Here is a 26451-nt window from a genome sequence, read left to right as displayed (position 1 = left end):
ATCAGTTAAACAGCCCAGTTTGGGCGCCTGAGTGGCTCAGTCGGTTAAGTGTCTGCCTTCGGCTCAGGTTGTGATCCCAGGGTCGTGGGATCCGGCCCCCCATCGGGCTCCCTGCTCAGCGGGGAGTCTGCTTGTCCCTCTCCCTCTGCCTGCTGCCCCCCCCTTGTTCTCGCTCTCAAATAAATAAATAAAAAATCTTAAAAAAAAATAAACAGTCTGCTTTGATTTTCTTTTTAGCCCCCCACTGAAATGGCTAATTAATTAAATCAGAAGTCCCACCCAGGTGACTTAGCCGGAAGGCATGTTTTGCTCATTTCACATGATGTTTTTTCAAATATGTGCCTTTATCCTTTTTGATTTTTAAAATTTTTATTTTATTTATTTTTTAAGATTTATTTATTTATTTATTTGGCAGAGAGAGCACAAGTAGGCAGAGCGGCAGGCAGAGGGAGCGGGAGAAACTCAATCCCCATGAGAAATGAGATGCAAGCGGTTGGTTGATCAAATCTGGAGTTCCTTGTATCTCACAGGGATAGTGTGGGCCCTGTGGAGAACATAAAGAGAAAGAGAGACTTCCTATTGTCCTATCTAGGTAAAAAGACAGGGAACTAATAAGTAAAACACAAGCCAGCGTAGAAGAAAATGTTTGACAAGGGACTTGTGGGCCAACATGGCTCAGGAAGATGGGATTTCATCCGAACATTGAGGAATCGGTAGGATTTGGCAGATTCCTAGCCAGGCCTGGCCTGAGCACAGACCCCGAGTTGGGAATACACAGCGCATCCGGAGCAGATAATGAGCAGATGAGCTGTATTGGGCGGTAAAATGGGCGAAGTAGGTTGGGATGACATTGTGAGTGTCCTTGAATGCCAGGCTAAGGAGTTGGAAATTATATTAGAGACCATAGGGAAGTATTGAAAGCTCTTGGGAGGGAAGGTGACATGATTAGGGCTTGGACTTAGAGATGAATCTGGAAGCAGATGGATGGAGAGATGATGGGTGCACACTGATTCAGAGGCTTCCTGGAGTTGTATGCTTGCCCAGTAATGAGAGCCTTAACTGGGAGGAAGCCAGCAGGTACCTCTGGACAGCGGTGAGGGCTGTCCCGGGGGAGGGCTGTATTAATGGGCCAAGACTTCACAGAACACAGGAGAGCCTTCTCTTCGAGTCTGAAGTGTTGCCCTAGCCAAACCCCACTTTTAGAGCTAACTGACCACTGTATGCTTCACTTTGAGCTTTTAGAATTGACCAAAATGAGACAGAGTAGCTGAATAGATTATACATATGTGCTTATGTGTGTATGCTTATAGATCTTTGTGTATTTGTGTGTATATATGCGCATCTATCCATCTCTATATGAAAATTGTACAGTTGGGACCCTGTTCCAGCCATAAATCACTTGCCCTTTATCTTCTTCTTTAAGTCACCCACAGTAAAACTCTGAAAGCCATTATTCTATTATCTGTAAAAGTGAGAACGTCATGCCCTTCATGTGGAACAAATGTGAAAACTTTAAAAAGCTACCCTTGCCAGACTTCCAGAATTATGTCACCGTTCATTTTGTTTTGGTTTCTGTAGCGCTGCCTGACACTAATGGATAGAGGATTTGTTTTCAATTTGATAAATGACTACATCTCTGGATTCAGCCCCAAAGATCCCAAGGTAAGTTGTAAGGATGTCCCCGTGGCGGCCGTCAGACATCAGAGCATGAGACCAAGGGTGATATTTTTTCCCTGGAGGACTTGGAGCTGCTGTTTTTATTTAGCTACTTGGGGTATAGCTGTACCTCAAAGCAGGGGATATTGGGTAGTGTTTGGGGAGTCCCCGAGACCACCCACATGTTCCGTGGTGCACTGGAAAGACTCACAGGACTCAGCACATAGTTATGGCAGTCTTAGTCCCAGCTAAAGATTCATGACGGTGACACAGTGAGGATACACAGCTGGAACAGTAAGGGAAACACACATTCAGGGGAGTCCTTGGCCGTTCTCAATGAAGGCTTCCCGAGGGCCCTTCCTCCCTCCCATGAAGGTCACACGGGGCACAGCCTTCCTCTAGCAGTGAAAGTACAGACACACGCGTGCAACAGTGCCGTTCAGGGAAGCCCGTGTGAGACTTGGAGTTTTGGTTGTTTCTTGGGGGCTGGCCATATACTGGAGACGGGTCAAAATTCCAGAGGCAGGAAAGGGAAAGAAAGCAGGTGTTCACAATAAATCACATTGTTTGTACCAACAGTCTGAGCAGGCTGGGAGAGAAGGCACTACCTTATCATGTAGGGAGCATTTCAAAATCCACTTTCCCAAATGCCAGCCAGCAATCAACCTTGCGAGCAGGCTTGCTTTAAAAGGAGAGCCTGCTGTGTTAACTCTTTCCTGCGCGGGTCACATCTCAAGGTGTGCTTAAAACCCCATACACTTCTGTTTGGGAAATGAATGCCCTGTGTTTAATTATTAAAACAGTAAATGCTGACGAAAAAGGGAGTTCATGTATCGCTTCTTTCCACTTAGGTTCTGGCTGAACACAAGTTTGAATTTCTGCAAACAATTTGCAATCACGAACATTACATTCCTCTGAATTTGCCAATGGCATTTGCAAAACCTAAACTCCAGCGCGTTCAAGGTATGTATTTGCATTTTCCATCACTCGAAATTGTGGTTTTCTTTTGGGGGGGCGGCTAGCGCTAGCGTAGAGTACTGTTTTCTAGGCAAGCCATGAATTGAAAGGTAACCTCAGAATCGTTAACTGTCCGAAGATACGTTCATTAACGGTATTCCACGCTTGCTTCTTCATGTCAGTGATAGTAGTCACAGCGTGGAAAAATCAGGTGCATTATTACATCGATGACTCCTTAACCAGAGATGTCAGATAGTCGTAAAATTGCTTTCTGTAATAGTGTTTGCACTCTTACATGAGACCGAATTAAAAAACAAAAAAACCATAGAAATGCATTTCCGCTGAAAGGAACCTCAAAAGAGAAGCATAAAAGCAGAGTGGAATTGTAATTTGTCGTATATATTAAATGTATGAAATGCCTTCAGTTAACTCCATTGCTAGTTTTATTGAATGCTTTGCTGTGTAGCACTATTCTTATGTTACTATGTTTTTTATTTGTCCCTTTTCTTTTCATATATTAATTAGATTTTTTTTCATTTGCGGTGGACCGTTTGACTTCAGTAGGTAGGTTTAACTCGGTTCACTCTAAAGTAGTTCACTGTCTTTAAAAACAATTGATTTGATGAATGGCTAAGATGGACGGGGGTGGGGGGGGGGGGCTTTGTTTGCTTTTCAAATCGTCCCTAGCCACAGTGAGGCGTTAGGCTAATGGACTCAGCAAACCAAGGAGTATTGGTTTTATCATGTTTCCTTTTAAAATCAGCTTACACATTGATTGTTAGAGGAATCCGCTTAAAAACAAGTTCCTGCTCAATGCAGTGTGGGGAGTGGAGGGTGTATCTGTTCTATAAGTGCGTGTCCTCTCGCTCAGGCTTGCGTCCCTCCTCTCTGACCCTGTCTAATGACTGTTTGGCCGCAGTTTTGAAGGTTTGGATGAAAGTACCAGATTGGATGTATTCAAATCACTGAAGTAAAAAAACAAAAAACCATAAAAAACAAAAAAACTTAACTGCCATTGCAGAATCTATCCAGATAGAGCCACCTGGGTTAGTCATGACTGGCCCTTGTGTGCGGAAAGTGCTCTGGATTCAAAAAGGGGATGAGCCAGGGCAAGAAGAAAATCGGCTGCCTTGGTCTCCAGGGGAGTAGCTGCTGAGCGGCTGTGTGTGTGTGGGTGTTGGGGGGGGGGGTTAGTCACTGAATTGGAGCCAGTGAAAGTGAAGAAAAAGTATTTAGAAAACCAAGCACCCGTGCTCAACCACTCCCGTATTCGATTCTGAGCATGTATAGCTCAGATGCTTTCCTGTCAGAAAGGAAGGGGTCGACAGATATTCAGGATTTTAGGATTAAATCTGACTACTCACAGCATTTATTATGTCCTAAGTGAATACGCAGCATTATGTGAACTGCTGAAGAGCCACCCCTCCCCCCGCAAAATAGAAAACGTATCCTTTAGCTTTACAGCTTAATTAAATACAAGGGTAGAAGAGAGGAAATAAAGATTGTGAAGATCTACGGTAGAAATGACTGAACTTGATCACAGTCCCTTGGGAGTAGTTACGGGGCAGGCCCCAACCAGGATATTAGCAGCTGGGATTTAAAATGGACTGAGGTCTAAAAGGGAGTGAAAGACAGTTTGAAGTGAAGTGGTGATTTTCTGAAGTCAAAGATCTGTACTTGCCTGCTGATGAATTAGGAGGGAGATGAGGCTGTTTTTCTTACTGTTCCTGTATCCCGTTGTATTCGGGCCAGGATGTGACATTTACTAGAACAGTCCATAGTTAATACCATTAGAATGAGTCACTTGTCTTTTTCTTCCTTCTCCTACTTTACAAGTGTAAACAGATAAGTAATTCAAGTATTGTTGTATAGAAGCTGTCCAATTTGTAGTTGTAACGAAATCTCTTCAGATATAGACATGTGTTAAGATATTGCCAAATATAGTATTCTTTCATTCCGGGTTCAGTCTTAAGACTCCTAAGAATTAAAAAGAATCTAGGAAAAAGGAATCTAGGGACTATCTTACCGACTGAAATGATCATGAAGACTATCCTACAGCCCTAATTGTGAGTGTGCCTGCCTTGTAAAAATTTTGCATGCTCATTCTACATGACAAAAGAATTGTTCACATTTGTTAAGAATAAAATTATAGCTCTTGCTAGCATGATCACATATCACTAAATGATAAATACGGTATTTTAATGTCAAGGTAATTTTTGATTACTTTTATAAATGGGTTTTACATTTCATTGTACTGCAGATTCAAATCTTGAATACAGTTTATCAGATGAATATTGCAAGCATCACTTCTTGGTTGGTTTACTTCTGAGGGAAACTTCCATTGCTCTTCAAGACAATTATGAGATCAGATATACAGCTATCTCTGTCATAAAGAATCTTTTGATAAAACATGCATTTGACACTAGATACCAACACAAGGTAAGGATGCCCATCTAATCAGTATCACAGTAGTAAATTTCTGTTAAGATTTTACATTAAAGATGATGTGTTCATAAGGCACATAATTTGAGCATCGATGAACTTACTTTTATAAATAAGATTTGTTTCAGTATCAAATGATTAGGTTTTAAAAATACTGTTCAGTTAACTGTTGAAGAAAAACACTGGTTTCTCAAATCATGTGTAAAGAACAACATAACTGCCTCATGAGTTGTTACATCAGCTAATTTGACTTTTCGAAAAATCATATATGGTTGTAGCCATGTGGACTCTTTCAAGTATATTTCTTAGTATACATTCTCAAATATGTATCCCTAAATCAGTTATATTATTGATTAAGTGATTAATAGTAAGACATGTTAACTGGATCAAATATGAAATACGTAATACGAAGATTTTCTTCTTATTGAAAAAAAGGTAGGTGTGACTATAAACCTTATAGACATTGCACATTGTGTGTGTGAAGGCCATAGTTATAGTTGTTGTTTGCTGCACCTTTAACATATATATTCAGATCTTATTAACATTAAACCCTATGGGCTTAAAAAAGGAGTTCGCAAACTCTGTGGATTTAGAATAACCTAACTCACATACCTAGAATCAAATGCCTCCAGGTGACATCATATTATTTCATAATTAATAATTTGTCCTTTGGTTTTTACATTCAAATACAAATCAAAATTAGGATATCATTTATTATTGTCATCACTTTGGAAAGCTGACTTGGAGATAGAGCTTATTCTTTTTCTACGGTATCAGTTTGCATTGGTTTCTGTCACATTATAACTGTAGTAACATCTTCCCATTGCTCCATATATATGTGCTATTTTCTTTTTTTGTGAATGTCAATACTGACGTAACGCAAGGTAACCAGTGTAATACATCTAAATGAAAAGATATCTCAAAGGTTAGCCATTCCACCCAAGCTTTGTCAAACCTTTAAAACTGCCAGTGACCACTGGGTTCTGGTGAACTGCTGCTTATGTCTAGTAGTGCAGAAAAGGGTCTTAGGCGACGTGGAGGAAAATGTCTCTAGCTGTGATTTCAAAGGACTCGTGGGAAAAGCACAAAATGAACTTCCCCTCCCAAAAGCAGGAAACTGTGTTATTCACCTCTGCCTCTTCAGATGAAAGTGCAGGAAAATGGGATTTCACTAGTGTCTTATCTAGAGGTGGAATTTTAAATATTTTCTATCACATATTTGGACATTATTCCCTTTTTAAAGTTCTGAGATGTTACAGTATACACACACACACACACACACACACACACACACGTAACTCTTGATATCTGTAAAAGTTCAACACTACGCCTACTTGAGCATTTGAGGTTTGAGAGTGTGGGAAAGATTGAAATGCCAAGTTCATTACCCCTTCAGTGACTTCTAAATCCCTTTTCTCTTTGTTCAAAAGCTTTAAACAGCTGTTACATGAGTATGGGATTCTTTCTGATAGAACTTTGCTTCATGGGCCTGGTTAACCAACGCTTTAGTTCCTTTCTCTGTGGGGTCCAAAGAATTTACAGGTGGACTGAGTAAGGGGTCATTTGTCAAAAACATTCAAGTAAAACATGTTCACCATTAATGGTGACGCCAAGGTAAGGATAGAGATGGATGCTTTAGGCTCCCGTAAATTTTTTTAACTTTTTTTTAAAGATGTCATTTATTTACTTAACAGAGAGAGACACAGCGAGAGAGGGAACACAAGCAGGGGCCGTGAGAGAGGGAGAGGCAGGCTCCCCGCCGAGCAGGGAGCCCGATGCGGGGCTCCATCCCAGGACCCTGGGATCATGACCCGAGCTGAAGGCAGCTGCTCAACCGACTGAGCCACCCAGGTGCCCCTAGGCTCCCGTAATTTTTATTGGCTCCCCCTGAAGTGACCCCAAATAAATATACAGTCAAGGAAAAAAATGCTTCCTATGGAAAGTCTGCTTTTGAGATACCCTAGTCACACCCCCTCAACCATGTTGCTACTCTTTGGCCCCTCCGCTAATGAAATTATCAAGATGTCACTGGTCCCTATTATGTGCTACTCAGAAACTGCTTTGGGAGATCTCCTAACTTGTTCTAATGACTATGAGACCTCTTCTCTACTCAGAACAAAAATGGCCAGCGGCTGATGTTTGCCCCGAGGCCTGTATCTGTTCCTGTACCCACTGCAAGTGATGTTAATACCTAAGGGAATTGCAGTTTCGACTTGGGCTGTGGACAGATATTTTTCCACTCTCCCCCCCCCTTCCTCCCACTCCCCACCACCCCACTGTTTTGTTTTGTTTTGTTTTGTTTTAGTAATCCATGTACATGGTTAAAAAATGCCTCTCTCTCATTTGTTATCCCCATGTCCCAAGTCATCTCTCCAGCAGTAGCTACTATTATCAGTTTCATATACACACTTCTACTTTGTCCATGCACAAGCCTATATATATATATATATATATATATGTATACACACACACATATGTGGGAACCATTTTGCATTTTTCTTTTTTTTTACTTAACAGTACAGCCTGAAGATTAGATCTACCACATTAAAAAAAACCCCGCATATTATTCCATCATATCGATATACCTCATTTTATTTTATTTATTTATTTTTTAAGTAGGCTCCACACCCAATGTAGGGCTTGAACTCACAACCCTGAGATCAAGAGTTGCACGCTGAGCCAGCCAGGCGCCCCTGGATTGTGCCTTATTTTAAACTGTCTTCTAGTAATAGATTCTCAGATTGTTCTCTGTCTTTTGTGCAGGCAAAGCTTAATATATTTTACACTGTATGTTTTCCTGTGTTCCCGTTCCCCTGAGAGAGTTGTAGTATCTCCTTCCCTAGTGATCACTATCAAACGAAAGTGGACTCCCATCTCGAAGCTATAGTATTAATAATAGCAGCTTAAATTTATTGAGGAGTCGCTACATGTCAGACACTATTAAATACCTCACTTGAATTAATAGCATTATTATTATCCATATTTTACGAAAGAAAACTGTGGCTCAGTGATTTGATCACAGTCAAGGAACAGGAACAGGAGACTGGGAATTCATGTATGTATAAAATCCAAAATCTGTGTTCTTAGCCACGAGACTATAGTGCCTGTCAAATCCAAAGTGGAAAACTACGGAACTGCCAAAAACAGGTGACCACGATCGGGGAAAAAGTCTTGAAACCAAAGCCACGTGAAGAACAAAGGAAAGTCATTAGGGCCATTTAGCCTTGCGAAGAATGAATGAAGCTGATTTGTGGTAGCTATCTTTAACTATTGGAAGAGTTGCCATGTGAAAGTGGGAAGTAGCCTTACTCTCTGTAGTCGCAGAGGCCAGAGCTATACCTAGCAGGTAGAACTTACAAGGAGTAAAGCAGCTAAAGGACCCTTCTAACAGAATCCAGGAAAAGGCTGGAGTGTGAAAGTGAACCATTTGTCAGGGATGCAGGGAAGGGCCATTCCTGCCTTGGGTGGGAAGTTGGACCTGATCGTTGGTTCTCAGACCTCTGTGCCCATCAGCACAATCTGGGGCAGAGTCCCAGAAATAATTGAACAATATGAAAAATTGTTCAACCTGAATAACATGCAAATCCAAGCAACAAGGAGATACTATTGATCTTCTGTATTCTGGAGGTTGACTATTGAGCCCTAGAGGCCTTCTCTAAGTCTCTGGGAAAACCTCCCAGAGTCATGAAATGTAAAGGGCAACTTTTATGCCATTACATCCACTGTTTTTGCTGACTCGAGTGTATGTACGTGTCAGATGAGGAATGTCTAGAGCTGAGAGAAGCAATAAATACATTTTCATATAAGAGGTACCACATTAAGACTACTAGTGGCCAGGAGGTAAATAAATATATTTATTTATAAATATATCTCCCAAGTCTTACAATTGACTCAAGGGGCCAAGACCACATTATCTTAATCGCTTTGATCAAAACAACAAAAAAACGTTAATTCAAGGAATAGAGTAACTCACCATTTTTTAAAAAGATTTATTTGCGAGAAAGAGAAGAGGGAAAGGGGCAGAGGGAGCGAATCCTGAAGCAGACTCCGTGCTGAGTGCAGAGCCCGATGCGGGACTTGATCCCAGGGCCCCAAGATCCTGACCTGAGCCGAAACCGAGAATCAGCTGCCCAGCTGACTGAGCCACCTGGGCGCCCCAGTAGCTCACCATTTTTTCACTTCTTCCACTGATTCATTTATTCAGCTAATGTGTATTGAGCACCTCCTATCTGCCCAGGCACTGGGGTTGAAGTGGTGAACAAGATAGACACCATCCCTGTGCTCGTGAAAACTCAACCCTCCCTGGAGTTGAAGAATAGAACTGGTGTCTGCTTTCTAGGTCAACCACTATTTTTAAAAGAGTGAACTTTTGCCTTTTACTTTACAGAGTTATTGAGGGATGTGATTTGACTCTGTATCGTGTATAAATCCAAAGACCAAGAAAGTTCTGTGGTAATTAGTTTTGAGACTTGTAAGTATAAATAGCCTCATGCTTCACTAATTCGTTGTGGATATTAGCCCGCTTTGAGTCTTGAAACTGATAGATGGGGCCAGCTTTGTTTGTGAAATAGACATATTATATACCTCCTAAGCTTTGGGTAATTATTTTTCAGAACCAACAGGCCAAAATAGCACAATTGTACCTACCGTTTGTTGGACTGCTCTTGGAAAATATACAGCGGTTAGCAGGTCGAGATACCTTGTATTCTTGTGCAGCCTTGCCTAATTCTGTAAGTAGTAATGTGTTTCCACTGGCGTTTTATCCCATTTTATTGACTGCATTTGGAACTGGGGTCATAGGCTGTATGGGCTCTTTCTTAATCATTACTTTTCGTTCCATTTTTACAGTTAATACTTTTTTTTTTTTTTTCCTAGAGCAGGGCTTCTGAACCACCCAGGCGCCCCTGCCTCTCGTACTTTAATGTACATACCAATCACCTGGGGATTTTGTTAAACCAGAGGCTCTAACTCAGTAGGCCTGTGGTGGAGTTTGAGACTGTGCGTTTCTAACACACTTTTGCCTGCTTCTGGTCCAGGGACCACACTTTCAGTAACAAGGCCCAAGAGAATACCAAGAATCCCTTCCACCCAGTGTTTTAAGATTCACTGTTGTTATTTGCCTTCATATATTCAACTTGAAAACGGAATGAAAGATTCTTCGCTTCCAAAATGTGAGGCATATTCCTTTGCTTCTCCCTTCCTGGGACAGCCTCCTTTTAGTTCTTCTTTTGAGCTGCTTTTAGCTCAGCACAATCGGTCTGTGCTTCCCCCCCCCCCCCCACCTTTAGATCTTAGTATTAAAAGGAACCTCAGAGGGTGGCCAGTCTCCCATTTGGCAAAACAACATTTTGCCTTTGTACTAATTAAAACGTTCCTTCTCACATTAGACCTGAAACGTTTTCTTTCTTTCTTTTTTTTTTTTAAAGATTTTATTTATTTATTTGAGAGGGAGAGAATGAGAGACAGAGAGCACAAGAGGGAAGAGGGTCAGAGGGAGAAGCAGACTCCCTGCCGAGCAGGGAGCCCGATGTGGGACTCGATCCCGGGACTCCAGGATCATGACCTGAGCCGAAGGCAGTCGCTTAACCAACTGAGCCACCCAGGCGCCCCTGAAACGTTTTCTTATCTACTTGTCCTAGTTTTGCTTTCTTAGAGCTACATAGAACCCATCTGTTCCCGCTTCCACACGATACCCCTTGCACAAGTGCCTTCTCCATCTTTCTCCAGACCAGACATCTCTACTTCATCTTTTGCCATCCCCAAACCCTTGACCATCTTGGTTACACTCTTCTGGATATGCTCCATTTTACCAGTCGCCCTATTAAAATGTGGTGCGCAGAATGGTATGCTTTATGGTCTGCCCAGAGGGCCTATTAAATCCTGCCCTGCCCCCACTCCATGTTCTGAATGGCCCAAGACCACCTGCACACTTTCAGTAGCCATGTTATATTGTTGGGTGGCAGGTTAAACTGTGTCCTTCACAGCTTCCTTTGGAAATTGCCCCTATCAAATGTTCCAGTCGGTTTGTCCAGCCTGCCTTGGGTTCCTGAGAAAACTGCTTTTAAGCCTCCCTGATGGCTTTATTGCCTGTAGCTCCCGATTATGTAAGTCAGCTAAATGTGGGTGCTGCGTTGTCTACCTGGGTTTTAGCCTGGTCTTTCTTCACAAACACAGTTAACTCATGCTTATGCTCACTCCACAACCTTTGACAGTGATATTTGGAAATATCTTACTTATCTGTTCTCTCTTCTGTAGCTCACATTCATCTAGGGCTTCTGGTCACACTCCTTCTCCTAGCGTTGCACCTAGTTCCAAGGAGGATTACTGAGCCATGATTGGACTGCAACCAGTTGGAACTTTTACCAGCCATCTAGGGTTCTGTTACTTGGCCAGGGGTCATGCTTGCAGAGTATACTAGTGGCCCGGTTTTAAAGAGATGTCACCAAAATACCAACAGTGATACCTGATTTGGACTTTCACAGTGAGCTTTGTTTAAAGTTAGGGTACCCTCTCATTCTGTTAATTCCAGTTTCTCATCCTCGCGTACAAATTTGTTGAAATGACAGAGGTGTCACATTGTGTTACAGGCATCCAGGGATGAGTTTGCTTGTGGCTTCACTTCACCTACAAATAGAGGGAGTCTGAGCACTGACAAAGACACTGGTAATTAAGTCCTTTAAAGATTATACATTGCATGGCTGTGTAGAAATGCACCCTGTATTTCTCTGTATTTTTAAAATACTTCATAATAACAACTATACGTGGCATGATCTCTTCTAAAGTTTAATTAAATCTGACTCACACTTGCCACTTTTTTTTTTTTTTTTTTTTGCTTTAAGTTTCCTTATCTAAGCTTGTTTAAAATGTAGCTTTGGTATACTGATAAAGGATAATGAGAAAAACACTGGTTTCCCATCCTGTCTCCAGTCTTAGACAAGACACTTCCCTTTTCTGGGCCCAAAGTTTCCTTACCTATAAAACTCTCTCTCAAATTGTGTGGCTTTCATTTAATACTTCCAGGGAAACTCTTGTAGTTTCATACATAGTACAGTATTTCAAGCGGTTAAAAAAAAAGTCACCCTTTGTTAGGCTTCTTATGATGTTTTGATATAAAACAGAAACTTCACATTTTAGATGACCAAGATCTGTTCCCTAAAATCTATCTTTAAATTAACCCAGTACTTATTTTTAAAAATATTTTTTGACCATTCTTCCTGTTGTTAACAAGGACTTGGCTTTTTTCCAGCTTATGGGGCTTTTCAAAATGGACATGGAATCAAGAGGGAAGATTCAAGAGGTTCCCTCATCCCAGAAGGAGCAACAGGATTTCCAGATCAGAGTGGAACTGTTGAAAATGTAAGAACCTAAATATATGGGATAACTCTAGGGATATCTTAGGTTACAACAGTCTTTTTTTGTTTGTTTTTTCAGTCTGTCTTTTTATATAAATAAAAGGCTCTCTACTCCTGTCGTTGGCCTGGATCTGTTAAAAGCATCCTATGTAATTCTTGGATGTTGCAGTGGTTCCTTCCTACCATGGCAGCTGCTACTTGGATATTTAAAACTGTTTATGGGGGCACCTGGGTGGCTCAGTCGTTGGGCGTCCGCCTTCGGCTCAGGTCATGATCCCGGGGTCCTGGGATCGAGCCCCGCATCGGGCTCCCTGCTCGGCGGGAAGCCTGCTTCTCCCTCTCCCTCTCCCCCTGCTCGTGTTCCCTCTCTCGCTGTGTTTCTCTCTGTCAAATAAATAAAATCTTTAAAAAAAAAAATAAAAAGATTATGTATTTATTCGACAGAGAGAGAGAGAGACACAGCGAGAGAGGGAACACGAGCAGGGGGAGAGGGAGAGGGAGAAGGAGGCTTCCTCCTGAGCAGGAAGCCCAATGCGGGGCTCGATCCCAGGACCCCGGGATCATGACCTGAGCCGAAGGCGGACGCCCAACGACTGAGCCACCCAGGTGCCCGGAGAGAGAGACTCTTAAGCAGGCTTTACACCCAGCGCAGAGGCCGATGTGGGGCTTGATCTCATGACCTTGAGATCATGACCTGAGCCGAAGGCAGACGCTTAACCATCTGAGCCACCCAGGCGCCCCGAGAAACTTCATTTTGGACCAATGAAGCCGTGTCACGCTGCTATGTAAAAATCACAGAATTATTATAAAATTAGGGTTAGAAGGGTGCATAAAAATAATAAATTCCAACTCAATTTACAAATGAAAACTAGGTTGTGACTTAGGACAACCACACGGCTATGGCAGGCCAGACCTGAACCCGGGTTTTCTGATTCTAGCAATGTTTCTCCTATTTCATGGCATTCTTGGTGTGCATCAGAATCACCTGGGCACTTAATAAAAAACAGATGGCTGGGCCTCACCCCCAGAGTTTCTGATTCAGTCTGGGACGGGGCCTGCTAATTTGTATTTCTAAGTTCCCAGGTGATGCTGATGCTGCTGGTTGGGAACCACCCCTTGAGAACCACTGGAATATACTTCCTTGAGCCTTGGGGTAAATAGTAATTTATTCACAAAGGTTCCTATTTTACGTCATTTAGAATTCTGTCCACAGACACTATCAGAAGTAAGGCAGATAAAGGACAGAGAAGTTAAATGACTTGTTAATAATCACACGGCTAGCAAGCATTCAGAACCTAGGTGTTTTGCTCCAAGAGAAAGTTCGTTCTTAGTAAATCCTGGTTTAGTAAATGCATATGTCCAGCCCAGTTTAGCCCAACTGTGAAAGAACTGGTTTTTAATAAGGTAAATTCTTTAGATCATTAGTACTCTATTCATATAAATCCCCAAATAAGTCAGATCTTGTCATGCTTAACAACTGATATTTTAACAAAAGTCATTAAAAGGAACATCACTGGTTTGTAGAAGCTGTAGTTCTAAATTATTACTGGATTCTTCATCATATAATTATCTTGTAATATTAGCCCTTTTTAAAAAATACAGATTTCCTGACCTATTATTTGTAGGTTGAATTTTAATTAATAAACTCTGAAAGATTCAAATTAAAAGAGCTTAAAATGTTTCTGTGCTTCCATATACCTTAGTTAAGTTCCTCCTCCATGTAAAAGCTATTTTTCCTGGAAGAGCCACATATGGTTATTTAAATTTTTTACTACTAAAACACAGGACTTAAGGGAATGAAACACGTTGTCCATGGCTGTCATCTTGAAGACCCCCAGGTAATTTCTAGTGATACTACTCTGTGCAGTAGCAACAAAGGAAGATTCAGCTCATTTACCTTCCAAGTATGATAGAAAATTTGGATTTAGGCTTAAAATGTTCCCAGACAGGACTAATGATACAAGTAGTTATTAAGTTAAAAGCTATGGAAAAGTGTAGTACCAATATTGTTTGACACAAGTCCTGTCTTTCTATTGCAGACCCGACAGAGTTCTACAAGGGGTAGTGTATCCCAGTATAACCGACTTGATCAGTATGAAATCAGAAGCCTCTTAATGTGCTACCTGTATATAGTAAAAATGATTTCTGAAGGTGAGTTACCGGCATATTAAGCATGGTCTCTACTAGACATCCACCCTCACAGGTTCATGCAACAGATATGTGATCATCACCTGTATGTAAAACACGTGCACATTAGAAACAGATCGTTGAAGACTCTGACCTTAAAACGTTCCTCTATTTTTAACTTAAAATAGGTTCATTTGGGTCATACAGGTTTGATTCTTTGAACTATTTTTTTCTAAATTTAAAAGTTGATTTCTAAAATGAAACCGTAGTTTAAAAGTGCTAACCGTATTTTTTTCCATGCAGAGCTTGTAACACATTAAATGACCAATGTAAACAGAAGGAAATAATAACCAGAAGTCATATTTAATACTTTAGCTTTTATTTGACCCAGGATTTGGAAAACCAAAAGCAAACAAAAAGACAGGAAGTGTTCTCTGAGGGTTGGGAATGCCGCTGTCATCTTCCTAGTGTGGTGCTGCGTGGTGTTAGGTTGTATTTCAGCCTCCAGTTTTTTTCCCCCTTGGTGTACAGTTGTATTACTTAGTAGTATTACCGGTTATTTATATGATAGAATAACCAAAGGGTTTTCATAAACTGCATGTCCTCTGGAAGTAAAATCAAAAGGTTATCTTATTCCCAGATATCACATTTACTTCCACAATTCCCTCCCTTTTCTTCCTTTTCTCAATATTTTTACTAAGAAACATGTATGCAGGAATGAAGAACATAAAAGCACCTGGGTTCTAATTATATCGTAATCATTCTATTTTACTTATTTTCTATTTTTATGTTTAAATATTTTTTAATATTATAATAATGCAGGATATAAAAACATAAAATAATTTGATAATTATCAAAGACCTTAAAAATAGCTAGATATGAATAATAAATTCTAGAATATATTAATAAAATAGGAGACAAACAACTCTAATCTTTAAATCCTGACTGTATAACTTAGGGTAAAAATCAAAGATTATATTGAGACTATATGATGTGCCTCCCTGTTTTGGGAAAGAAATAAACAAAGGGAGATCATTTTTGACCCCGGTGGTATTTCATTCTGAGAGATAATGGATCTGTTAACAACTACAGTGCAGCTCACTGTTTTTCTTTTCCCACAAGGTGGAAAGTGGGCAAACATGGAAGGGGACTGCTAATGTGCACAGGGTTTCTTTTTAGGGTGATGAAAATATTCTAAAACTGGGATGATGGTTTTACAACTCTTGAAAAATACTATAAACTATTGTATTGTGCCCTTTTTAAATGGGTTTTATGGCCCATGAATTCTCTCAATAAATTTGTTTAAAAAAAAAAAAAAAGGCCTAAGAGACACATGAAAAAAAAACAACAACAGAAAAAGAAAAGTAGTTGAATACCACCACAGCCCAGGGAAAGTAAGTTGGGGGCAGGGGGAGGGAAAAAGGGAGGGGGGGTGGGGCAAGGAGTGGGGGGAGATGCACAGCTGACTTCTGATCTCCACTCTAGTAGAGTGCGTGTGCACGCACACATACACACACACTCTCACACCACATACTGTGATAACCAGGGACAAGCCTCTGGCAGCTTTTTTAAGGTCATGGATAAGACCATAACTGCTTTGTTTCTTGAGAACTTCATAGTTCTGCTCCTCTTGTAAATGTTGACCTTGCTTGCTGAATATTTGGTTTTTGCTCATTAGATTTCTCTTTCTTCTGCTCTTCCTTTTTGATTTTTAAAAGCACATTTGTAATAACCAGTACACAGTCGTGTCACATCTTCTCTTTATCTTTTGTGCGTGTAAAGTCGTATTCATTTTTTTCTGAAAAAATCTGCTTCTGGATCTTTCTCAATGGATGTGTTCTAGTTACTTTGTCTTGTCTGGTAAATATTTTAGTCACTCTGTATGCATTTAAATGTTGAACTCTTATAAGTCCACACTCTTCAGGTCCTCTCTTGGCTTTCTTTGTTGGTTCATGAACGGTAGCAAGTTAATTTCAACAAAAAGATGACAGACCTCTACACTTTTATATGGAAGTACAGGCATTCTACAGAATGAATTTCCTTTTCTATTTGTGGCTATATTTTATTCACTGGCAGTAATTCACTGTTTCAGAGTCTTAGTCATTTGCCAGACTTTTTGTTGTTGTTCTTATCGTCTTGTTTACTATTTCCTGAGAAAGGGAATCCGAGTCAGGGGTAATCAGTTAATCAGTTACACAGTCCGAATTGACAAGAAGACTGTCCTCTTGTAAAAGAAAAGCATTTCCCTTGAGAGGATGAGGGAAAGCTACTTTCCCGCTCTTTTCATCTGTATCCTGGCTTTTCTCTTTATTCCAGACCCGCACGTGGAACTTTGGATGTCACCTTGAGGCTTTTTGGCATCATACTCCTTTGTACCTGTAGATTCACTAGCATCCTTCTTCCCAGTGGATCGTTCGGTGGGAGGTGTCTGCTTGCTGCCATCTCTTACAGAAAACCCAGTGCTGTAATGAGCAACACTACTCTTTGATATTTTCCCACTTGGTTTTAAAGGAGAGTCAAAAGGAAATCCAGTTAAAGGGGACTTTTCCTTACTCTGTGTAAAAGGGGGAAATGAACTTCCATTATAATCACGCATATTTTCCTCTGAAGTTTCAGATATGACTTGAGTAGTGGGGTGTTCTGTGGTAGAAATACTGGAAAGGCTCCAAGAGAAGTCAATCTGAGTTTCACACTTTTGTGTGGAGGTCTTCTGGGTGAAGATCAGTTTCCTTTTTGGCTGGCCAAACTTGTCTTCCTGAACGTTTGAAACATCTTGAAATCCATTCCCCTGTTCAGGATCAAGGGTAGATGTTAAAGGAAGACCTTCAGGTGACTTCTGACTGGCACTGCTCTTTGTGGCAGGCTTACTGCTATTAGAAGAAAGCTTCTCAGAAGAGATCTCTGGGTTCTCGAAGAGGTCCTGACTGTAAAATGGAATCGAAAACTTTGGACTTTGTTGTTGTTCCATTTGTCCAGATTTCATCCATTTAGTACTTGATTGATTTATCAATCTGTTAGGCAGATGCACCTGAGTTCCTGGGGAAGGCTCCCTGACCGAAAAAACTGGCACAGACCTTTGAGTAGAGGGAATGAATTCCTCATCATCGTTATCAGAAGAAGAAGGGGGAAGCGCCTGCACAATCAGTTTTAGTTTTGCAGAAAGCTTTTTATTTTCTTCTCTTAACCTATTCCTTTCTTCAGTAAGCTCAGCAATAAACTTAAGATTTTGTTGTTGGATATTATAAAATTCTTGCTGTAGTGTGTTCCTGTAGGTTTCATTCAGCAAACAGCGGTCACATGTTTTTGCACTTAACTGATCTTGCAAGTCACAAATGGTCCTACTGAGGACTTTCTGTTGCTTGGTCAGCTTTTTAATTTTGGCTATGGAGCCCGTCCACCTTCCATCTGCCAATCGCTCTTTCCTCAAATTGGCTAATTTTGCCTGTAAACGGTGTAGCTCTTTGTCATGGAGCTCTTTTAGCATTAGCCAGGTTTTCTTAAAATCGTCGGACGACGTGTCACATACACTAAACTGTAATTTATCTCTTCCCGAAGGTTTCTTACCACCGCCCCTGTCTCCTCCACCCATGTTCCCTGCCTGCATCATGTCTCACCGATTTGGGATTTGGAAACGGTTGAGACGGGCCAGCGGCTTGACAGCGCTACCGCCGTTGCCGAGAAAATGGCGGAGTTGCTGCTGACTAGAACTAAGCCGCGGCTGGGATGAGGCCGTCACCCCCTTTACAGACCTTCTGCGAAGCTGTCTCTGGGCACAAGGCTGGCGCAGGCGTAGTTCAGGGACGGGCAGAAAGTCCGGGTGTTTGGGGCGGAAAGAAGGCACCAGGCTTTTGGTGGGAAGAGCTGGTGCGCGGGAGAGGGAAGATGGCGCCTTCACGCCGCTCTTCGACGAGAGGCCGAGAGACCGGAAACCCAGTGGCTTCTGGGAGATCTGGGCTTCTCTGAGCAGCCGGGCAATCAAAAGCGGGAGTGGGGGAGACCGGAAGTCCCTGTTCGCTTTATTTTTTAAAATAAATCTAACTTGTTGCCATGTTAGCATTTTTCTTCTTGAGGATCAGTGTTTTGGAAATTATCGACACTCATGGCTTTAAAAACAGTTGGAAGTAAAGTCAAAATCCCTACGTTCCTCCCTCCCCCCCCCCCCCCCCCCCCCCCCCCGTATAGCCCACGTCGCCTAGTCTTCCATCCCTCTCGCCCAGGTTGTTAGCTGCGTTGGCAGTTTCGTCATTTACCACTGTTGTGATGCCTATAACATGTTTACGTTTAAGAGCTGCAGGCACCATTAGCTATATCTGAATAGCATAAAAAGAGAATGGAGAGGGCCACCTGTTTGACTCGGTGGGTAGAGCATGCGGCAGGATCTCGGAGTTGAGTTCTAGCCCCACTTTGGTTATAGAGACTACTTTAAAATAAAATCTTTTTTAAAAAAATTAAAAAAGAATGGAGAGTTAAGTGGCAGCAGTATTTTTTCTTTCTTTTTTTTATCTCAGTAAATCACTATGTTGGAAGTAAAGAAGCAAGTCAAAAGAGAAGTATATGTGATAGATTTAAGGGACTTTTAAATCTGGAATAGTTCGATATATGCGTGTGGACATTTGGTTAAAAGATAAACAAGCACGTTTTTAAGAGTCTATTTGAGCAAAAATTGATTAGAATCCGGTAGTATCCAATCTAGCAGACAAAAAGAAGTCCTGAGGAGCTGTACAAAATGAAAGACTTGGCGGCAGAAGGGAGCTGGAGCAAGGCAGTTTATACAGGGAAAGAAAGTGGGTTGGTTATTGCAAAGTCACTTTTGTTTAAGGGATGCCTGGGCTCTATCAGGCAGATTACATTACTGGTGCTGATCAGATGATTCCTAATTGACTGGTTTAAGATTCCATTCCCGGGAGAGCGGAAACTGTAATTGTCTTGGTTTGGTGATGTGGGGCTTAGCCTAAGCAACTCCGTTTTCATTCAGCCTGTTGTTTTGTTTTTAAGCCTGTGTGTGTGTATTTACATAATACCAGGACTTCAGAGTTTATAATGCAAAGGCAAAGAGGGAAAAAAAAAAAAAACAAAACTCTTCTTCTAAAGTTTAAAGTTCTCAAACTTTTTGGTTCACAGAGCCCTTTGAGTAGCAGGCAAAGGTACTTGACCCTCCGTTTGGAAAGATACACATAAGCACACCGGGTTGCATAAAATTTTAGGAAGTTCGTTAAAAACTCCAGGTCTCTTTCCCTTCCTCTGTCCTCAGGGATGATATCAAGATTAGTATCAGCCATCCAAAAGAATATTTACAAAGTAAATAAAAATAATTGTTAAAATAATTACAGATAAAGCAGTACATTTGGAATTAATTCAAACAAGTACAGTGTGTGTATTGAACAATGAGCTGGGAGAGGACATAGATGAAACAACTGGCTGTGAGTTGGTGGTTGTTGAAGCTGGGTTATTGGTACTTTGGGTGGGGTGCACTGTGCTGTTTACTTATTTCAAGATCCACCACTTTATTTATTCCATTTTCAGATACTCTCTTAACTTACTGGAATAAAGTATCTCCTCAGGAGCTCATAAACATTCTCATACTTCTAGAGTAAGTTATATTAATTTATTTTCATAAATGTTCTCCTTATTTGGGGGATAAAATATTACCTTTTTTTCCCAACAGTGTATTTGCCAATAACATAGGAAATATTCAACTATTTTGGTAGCATTGAGGCTATAGCACACAGGTTTTTCACACAGATGGAAGAAAATGTGGAGATGGAATACTTATGATATCAGAGAAATTAGCTAATAATAGATCATTGTTCAGCCCAGCAGCAGTCTTGCTGTGATCTGGAAAACTAGAAGTGGCATCAGCTGTCCAAAAGCATTCATTTGGAGCAGATGCTGGCTTAATGGAGCAGCTTCAATGACTGGAATGTAGAATTTGTACTCCTCTGTAGAGCTGACTAATTCTCCCGGCATCAGAAATGCATATAGATATAGATATAGATGTATGTATATATGTGTATGTCTACCTATCTATCTATATGTAATCTCCATTCCAAGGCAGTTGGGGGAAAATCCAGTCTTGTTTCCTAGGCAGAGGTGGGAAGTTGTCCCAGATTGTTTGCTGAGCTATCTGTAATCCTTACTGAAAGCCAAAAGAAAAATTAGAATGAAATCTAAGAAATTTTTAGATAAATAGCACACAGGGGCTCCTGGCTGGCTCAGTCGGTAGAGCATGCGACTCTTGATCTCAGGGTCATGAGTTCAAGCCCCAGGTTGGGCGCGGAGCTTACTTTAAAAAATAAATAAAGAGCACGCGTAAATGATGTTTGTATGTGCATGTCTTTCAAAACAAAAAGGGGATAATCGGTATGTGCAGTTTTGCAGACGTCAGCAAACAAAACGGCAGTTACGATTTTTAAAAACTATACCTTAATATTTACTAATGAAAATGTATGATGTTGGGGGTTTGCTTCAAAAAAAAAAAAATACAGGATGTAGGGAGGGTGGAGGGAGAGCAGGGCACCTGTTCAGAGTAGAGGATAAACAAGAATGGCCCTAAGCTGATAACCGTTGAAGCTGGTGGGTGCTTGGTACGTGGGAGTTGAGTACACTATCCTCCCAGCTTCTGGATGTGTTTGAGATTTCTGAATAACAGAAGGTATTTTAATGCCATTATAAAAATATAGCAATTGCTCCAATTTTTAGGGCTTGAGAAACTTTTTTTTTTTTTTTTTTTAGGTATTAATGGCTCAACTAGAGATCTTTGCTATGAAACATTATTGAGCACGATGTAGAATCATCATTTGCATTGACAGGCTTTTTAAATGTCGTTGAATTGTATGTGAAGACATGGAGCTTTTTGTTGCTAATGTAGTTGTGGCAAATAAATCTAGAAAGATATAATATGGCAAAGCCTGCAAGTAGTTATGTGTATACGTCTATACGCCAAAACTTATTATTGCAATATGGTTTAAGTAGGCCATTCTTTGTAACACATGAGTTTTCAAATATTACTTGTTAAAATGCAAAGCGTGGCAATATCTTACTAACTATGCTGTTGTTTTTCTTTCTAGAGTGTGTTTGTTTCACTTTAGATACATGGGGAAAAGAAACATAGCAAGGTAATTCCCGTTGCAAGTTCCACTTTTTTCCCTTCCTTCCAACAGGTGGCAGTCTTGATCATGCCATGTAAAACCTAGATTCTTCATTTTGCATTAACATGAAGTTACCCGTGATTTATTTAACATGTCTCAACTCAAACTGTAAATTAAACTAGTGTGAACTGACATGTTTTTAAGTTTCCCAAAGGGTAGTGGCTAGCCTGCTACGTGGAGCTTCTGTTCTGATCCTAGAACGGACGCGTGAGGCGAGAAAGGGCCTAGATCCAGGGGAAGGCAGGAAGTCATAAAGAGGGAACAACTGTAAGGTCTGTACTTTTATCAACAACCTATCAATATTGACTTCAGTTGCTAAGGTAAATAGAAAGCCGCAGCAGCGGCTGGGACCTGTACTCTCTATTAGCTGTTCTCTTCTTTTTGCCACCTAAGTCTTTTTTAGCATTCTTTTTTTTAAGATTTTATTTATTTGTTTGACAAGAGAGAGAGACAGCCAGAGAGGGAACACAAGCAGGGGCAGAGGGAGAGGGAGAAGCAGGCTCCCCACTGAGCAAGGAGCCCGATGCGGGGCTCGATCCCGGGACCCTGGGATCATGACCTGAGCCGAAGGCAGATGCTTAACAACTGAGCCACCCAGGCGCCCCTTGCCACCTAAGTCTTAATGAAATAAATACTTCAAAACATGTTTGAGGGACCCTAAGGAAAAGATTCCTTATTTCATTAAGATCTGCTTTTAGGGGGTAGAGTTAAGGAGCTCAAAAAGAATGTCCTTTTTTAAAAGTTAAATGCCATGGCACTTCCAAAAACTAAAGGGGCACTTTGGATGGAGTTTATTGATGAGTGTCGGGAACATCCTAATAATGGGTAATTCAGGTGACCATGTCCGCTGCCTTTCCCCGTGACTCGGAGTCGGCACGGTGACTACCACCCTGAGCCTTAACCTCTATGATTCTGCCTGTTCTCCCACTCCATTTACTAGAGGACGGGCAAACTCTTTTTCTTCCTGAGTTGCCATATGACCCAGCTGTAATTTTTTTTTTTTTTAATGGAATCTTTAAACTGAAGGAAAACAGAAGTTGGCACATCCTAGTAACAGACATGTTTAACGTGTCTGATCCAGGTTTAACTCCAGGCTAGAAACAGATTAGATAGGCATTCCTTCTTGCACACCCAACCCCAGGAATACTCCGCATCCTCATTTCCACTCTGAGTATCCCTCCCACGATTTTCTGTGACTCTGGCCCTTCCTTCCTCGCCTTTTGAGAAAAGACTGCATCTTATGGAGTGTTGGCCACTTGACTCTGATTTTTTTGAGGAGAAGGAGGGAAGGAAGAAGGTTTTTCTAAATCCCTTAGTTATATTCTCATAGCAAAAGCTCTTTTATTTATTTTATTTTTTTTTAAAGATTTTATTTATTCATTTGACGGAGAGAGAGATAGTGAGAGCAGGAACACAAGCAGGGGGAGTAGGAGAGAGAGAGAAGCAGGCTTCCCGCGGAGCAGGGAGCCTGATGCGGGGCTCGATCCTAGGACCCCGGGATCATGACCTGAGCCGAAGGCAGACGCTTAACGACTGAGCCACCCAGGCGCCCCGCAAAAGCTCTTTTAAATATACACTAAAACTTCATACAATTTCCAGTGCTGCCTCATTTAAGCCAAGTAATAGTAGATAGAATAGTGAACACAGTATACTGTTTATGTGGAAACCTAATCATTTATTAAGTTTTTTTTTTTTAAGTAACATTGAGATCTAGTACGAAGAGTACTCCATTTCCTAACTTTAAAATTTATTTTAGGGTGCACGATGCCTGGCTGTCAAAGCACTTTGGAATAGACCGAAAATCGCAAACCATGCCAGCTCTTCGAAACAGATCAGGGGTGATGCAGGCCCGACTTCAGCATCTTAGCAGCCTGGAAAGTTCATTTACACTTAATCACAGTAAGTGAAAATGTGGGTAGTCTACCCATTTGAAACATACATGTAATGCTATGTAACCCTGAAGAAATTCTAGCTTAAATCACCAATACGATTGGAAGTGACTTCACATACATGGTTGTATTTGCGTATCTCTGTGTTTATTTACAATCCTTTCATCATACAGGAATATCTCATAAAATATGTGTGGATTTTCCAGCGGTTTGTCGGTAATGGTGGTTTTTCTCTTAGTTCAGTATTAAAGAAACTGTTTTTTTCCCCACTGAATTGCTGTTGTCATCATATTATTTTACACTGGATATCCTTCATTCCTACTGTTAAACTTCAGTGCAAATAATGGCATCTTAATGTAATAGTATCTATAATATTTGTTTTAGTATATATAATGTCTGTTCATTCAATGATTTTAAGGAATTACACCTGCTGAGCTGACTGCAGAAATGAAAGAACTGTAAATACTATTTTGACAAAGGTATATTGCACATGTATTGAAATATTGACAAGGAAAATAGGACAAGGAGAGAAATGTTGACCAGCCAGGGAAAGCTAGAGGGTTATATAAATGGAAGCTATCCTCTGAAAAGCAAATATTAATAAAAAGTCAAAGAGAAATCTTTCATTTCCATATAGTCCTCTGGAGCCAGCCAAACAGGTTTTGTGATAAGGACTAATAATAAAAACAAATGTCCTGAGCAGATGGACCCTGAGCTAATAATAGGCTCAAGAACTTTAAAAAAAAAAAAAAATGCAAGTTTTACAGCCTTCGGCTTTGCTCTTGTCACTTGTAAAAATATAATGGTCCTACTTCCTTCGGTTGGACCAGATGTTTTGTTTTTCTTCTGATGTAGAAACAAGTCCCCTAACATTGGCATAATTAGAAACACCTGGCCATAGGGCACCACTGTATGTGAAGTCACCTACTGTCTACGATTTCTCATTTTTGCACACCTAATTTCCTCTGTTACTCCTAGTCACATCACCATCGTTATCCCCTAGTTACATCGCCCAAGTTTATCCCTGAAATCTTGTCTCCAAAGGAGCGGAGACACCTAATTATGTGTTGCAGAGCTGTTGATACAGAGCTGAAGTAAGAATGAGTGGAATTGATTAACCAGGATCATATTTGATTAAGGAATAAATACAGTGAAGCTCATTAGGTCCGCGGATATTGAGAGCCTCCTTCTTGCCCATCTCTCTCTCAGTCTTTGTTGGGGGCGGGGGGAAATCATTCCAAACTGTCACGTGATTCTCTGCGTTGGGCAGTTTTCATTTACTTTTTTTTTTTTTCTTTAATCTTAGGCTCTGCAACAACCGAGGCAGACATTTTCCATCAGGCGCTTCTTGAAGGCAACACTGCTACTGAAGTTTGCCTAACAGTGCTAGATACCATCTCATTTTTCACCCAGTGCTTCAAGGTAAAGATGAGAAGTCAGAATCCAGTTGGTGTCATAAAGAAAACATTATACACAAACTAATTAGTCAGAGGAGGCGTAATGCAGTGAAAAAGCCCCGAATGAACAGTCCGGAAACTTGGATGACAGACCTTGTTTGGCTACCGTGTGACCTTGGGAATTCACGGAGACTCCCTTGCCACATCCACAAAGGGAGGGGTTTGGACTCATTTGCTCTTAAGCTTCCTTCTACCTCTGAACTTCTGCTGTTTGATTCTTGTGTGTGTGTTTAAAACCCGTTTTCTGTCACACTTTTATTAATCTAGCCAGTAATTTTTAGCTCGAATTCAGATTGAACCGGTTTGCCCAAATACCCTTGGTGATGAGGTATTTTGTCAGGCTTGACGATGCCCAGGCAGGCTGGCTGGCTTCCCTGGCCAGGCGTTCAGCGCTTTTTCTCAGATGTTTGCCTCTCAACACAAATCGGCATTGCTAGGATTTTAAAAAGAAGGAGGTAAAAGCCATGATCTTGCAGGGTTGTTGAGGGAGTAAAATGAGATAATAGGAGAGTGCTTTGAAGAGTAAAAATTATGTAACTCACGTAACGTAACAGTGGGAGAACTCAAAAGTGAAAAATCTTGCTTGCTTTCCCCTGAGTTACAATCAGTTATTTTCTTCCCTCTTCTCTATGTAATGCAGTTAGTTGCTTCAGCCCTCCAGGTTTACTTTTTTTTGAGAGAGTGGGCAGGGGAGGGACAGAGGGAGAGAAAGAAAGAGAGAGTCTTAAGCAGAACCCACGCCCAGCATGGAGCCCACTTGGGGCTGGATCTTACAACCCTGAGCTCATGACCTAAGCCGAAGGCAGACGCTTCCCCGACTGAGCCAGCCAGGTGCCCCAAAATGTATTTTTTTTAATGTTTTGTAGAGTCAACTTTTAAATAACGACGGCCACAACCCGTTAATGAAAAAAGTATTTGATATTCATCTGGCTTTCCTTAAAAACGGACAGTCTGAAGTGTCGCTGAAACATGTTTTTGCCTCACTGCGAGCTTTCATCAGTAAGGTAAGGAGGACAGCTTTATAGATGTGAATGGGCTCCCTCCGTGCGTGGCAGGCAGGTAAGCGGGCAATGCGGGCCCCTGGAATGACATCCACGAACCTCAGGTCACAAAGCTGTTAAGTATGGCCCCTTGCAAGTATGGGTGCAGAACAGCAAAATACACGAAGATGGCCCAACCAAGAACCCGGTGAAGTCTGAACATGCTTTTTATTTCATGTCGCCATTCCTTCCGCCTTTCAGCGGGCTCCTATGAAAAGTATCATTTCCGGATTACCAGCTTCAACAGTTTTTCTTCCAGTTTGCTTCTTTTTGAAAGTACTCTCATGCCGAGGATATAGAAGTTAATCTGCGTGCTCCTGTAAAAGCCCATGGAAAGCGGAGTCCAGGTTGTCTAACCCCAGGGTCTTGTATCATAGCCTGCA

The 26451-nt window shown here is 41.1% G+C and overlaps 1 protein-coding gene across 6 annotated transcripts in view; it reads left to right on the top strand.

The window, feature by feature from the left end:
- DOCK11 (dedicator of cytokinesis 11) overlaps window positions 1–26451 on the top strand; it is a 182668-nt gene that overhangs the window by 108850 nt on the left and 47367 nt on the right. For 4 of the 6 annotated variants that reach the window (XM_035725510.1, XM_035725507.1, XM_035725512.1 and 1 more), the window contains 13 exons: window positions 1579–1662; window positions 2508–2619; window positions 3139–3177; window positions 4874–5052; window positions 9669–9785; window positions 11643–11718; window positions 12302–12411; window positions 14447–14558; window positions 20058–20124; window positions 21602–21649; window positions 23439–23581; window positions 24878–24993; window positions 25895–26032. In XM_035725510.1, the coding sequence (XP_035581403.1) occupies window positions 1579–1662; window positions 2508–2619; window positions 3139–3177; window positions 4874–5052; window positions 9669–9785; window positions 11643–11718; window positions 12302–12411; window positions 14447–14558; window positions 20058–20124; window positions 21602–21649; window positions 23439–23581; window positions 24878–24993; window positions 25895–26032 (1341 nt within the window). The remainder of the gene's footprint in view (window positions 1–1578; window positions 1663–2507; window positions 2620–3138; window positions 3178–4873; window positions 5053–9668; window positions 9786–11642; window positions 11719–12301; window positions 12412–14446; window positions 14559–20057; window positions 20125–21601; window positions 21650–23438; window positions 23582–24877; window positions 24994–25894; window positions 26033–26451) is intronic. The other 2 variants (XM_035725508.1, XM_035725509.1) reach the window with 2 other exon arrangements.

This window comes from Zalophus californianus, chromosome X (assembly GCF_009762305.2).
Source record: "Zalophus californianus isolate mZalCal1 chromosome X, mZalCal1.pri.v2, whole genome shotgun sequence".
NCBI lineage: Eukaryota > Metazoa > Chordata > Mammalia > Carnivora > Otariidae > Zalophus > Zalophus californianus.
The sequence above is the reverse complement of the archived record's forward strand: the minus strand, read 5'-3'. Positions and strand labels throughout refer to the sequence as shown.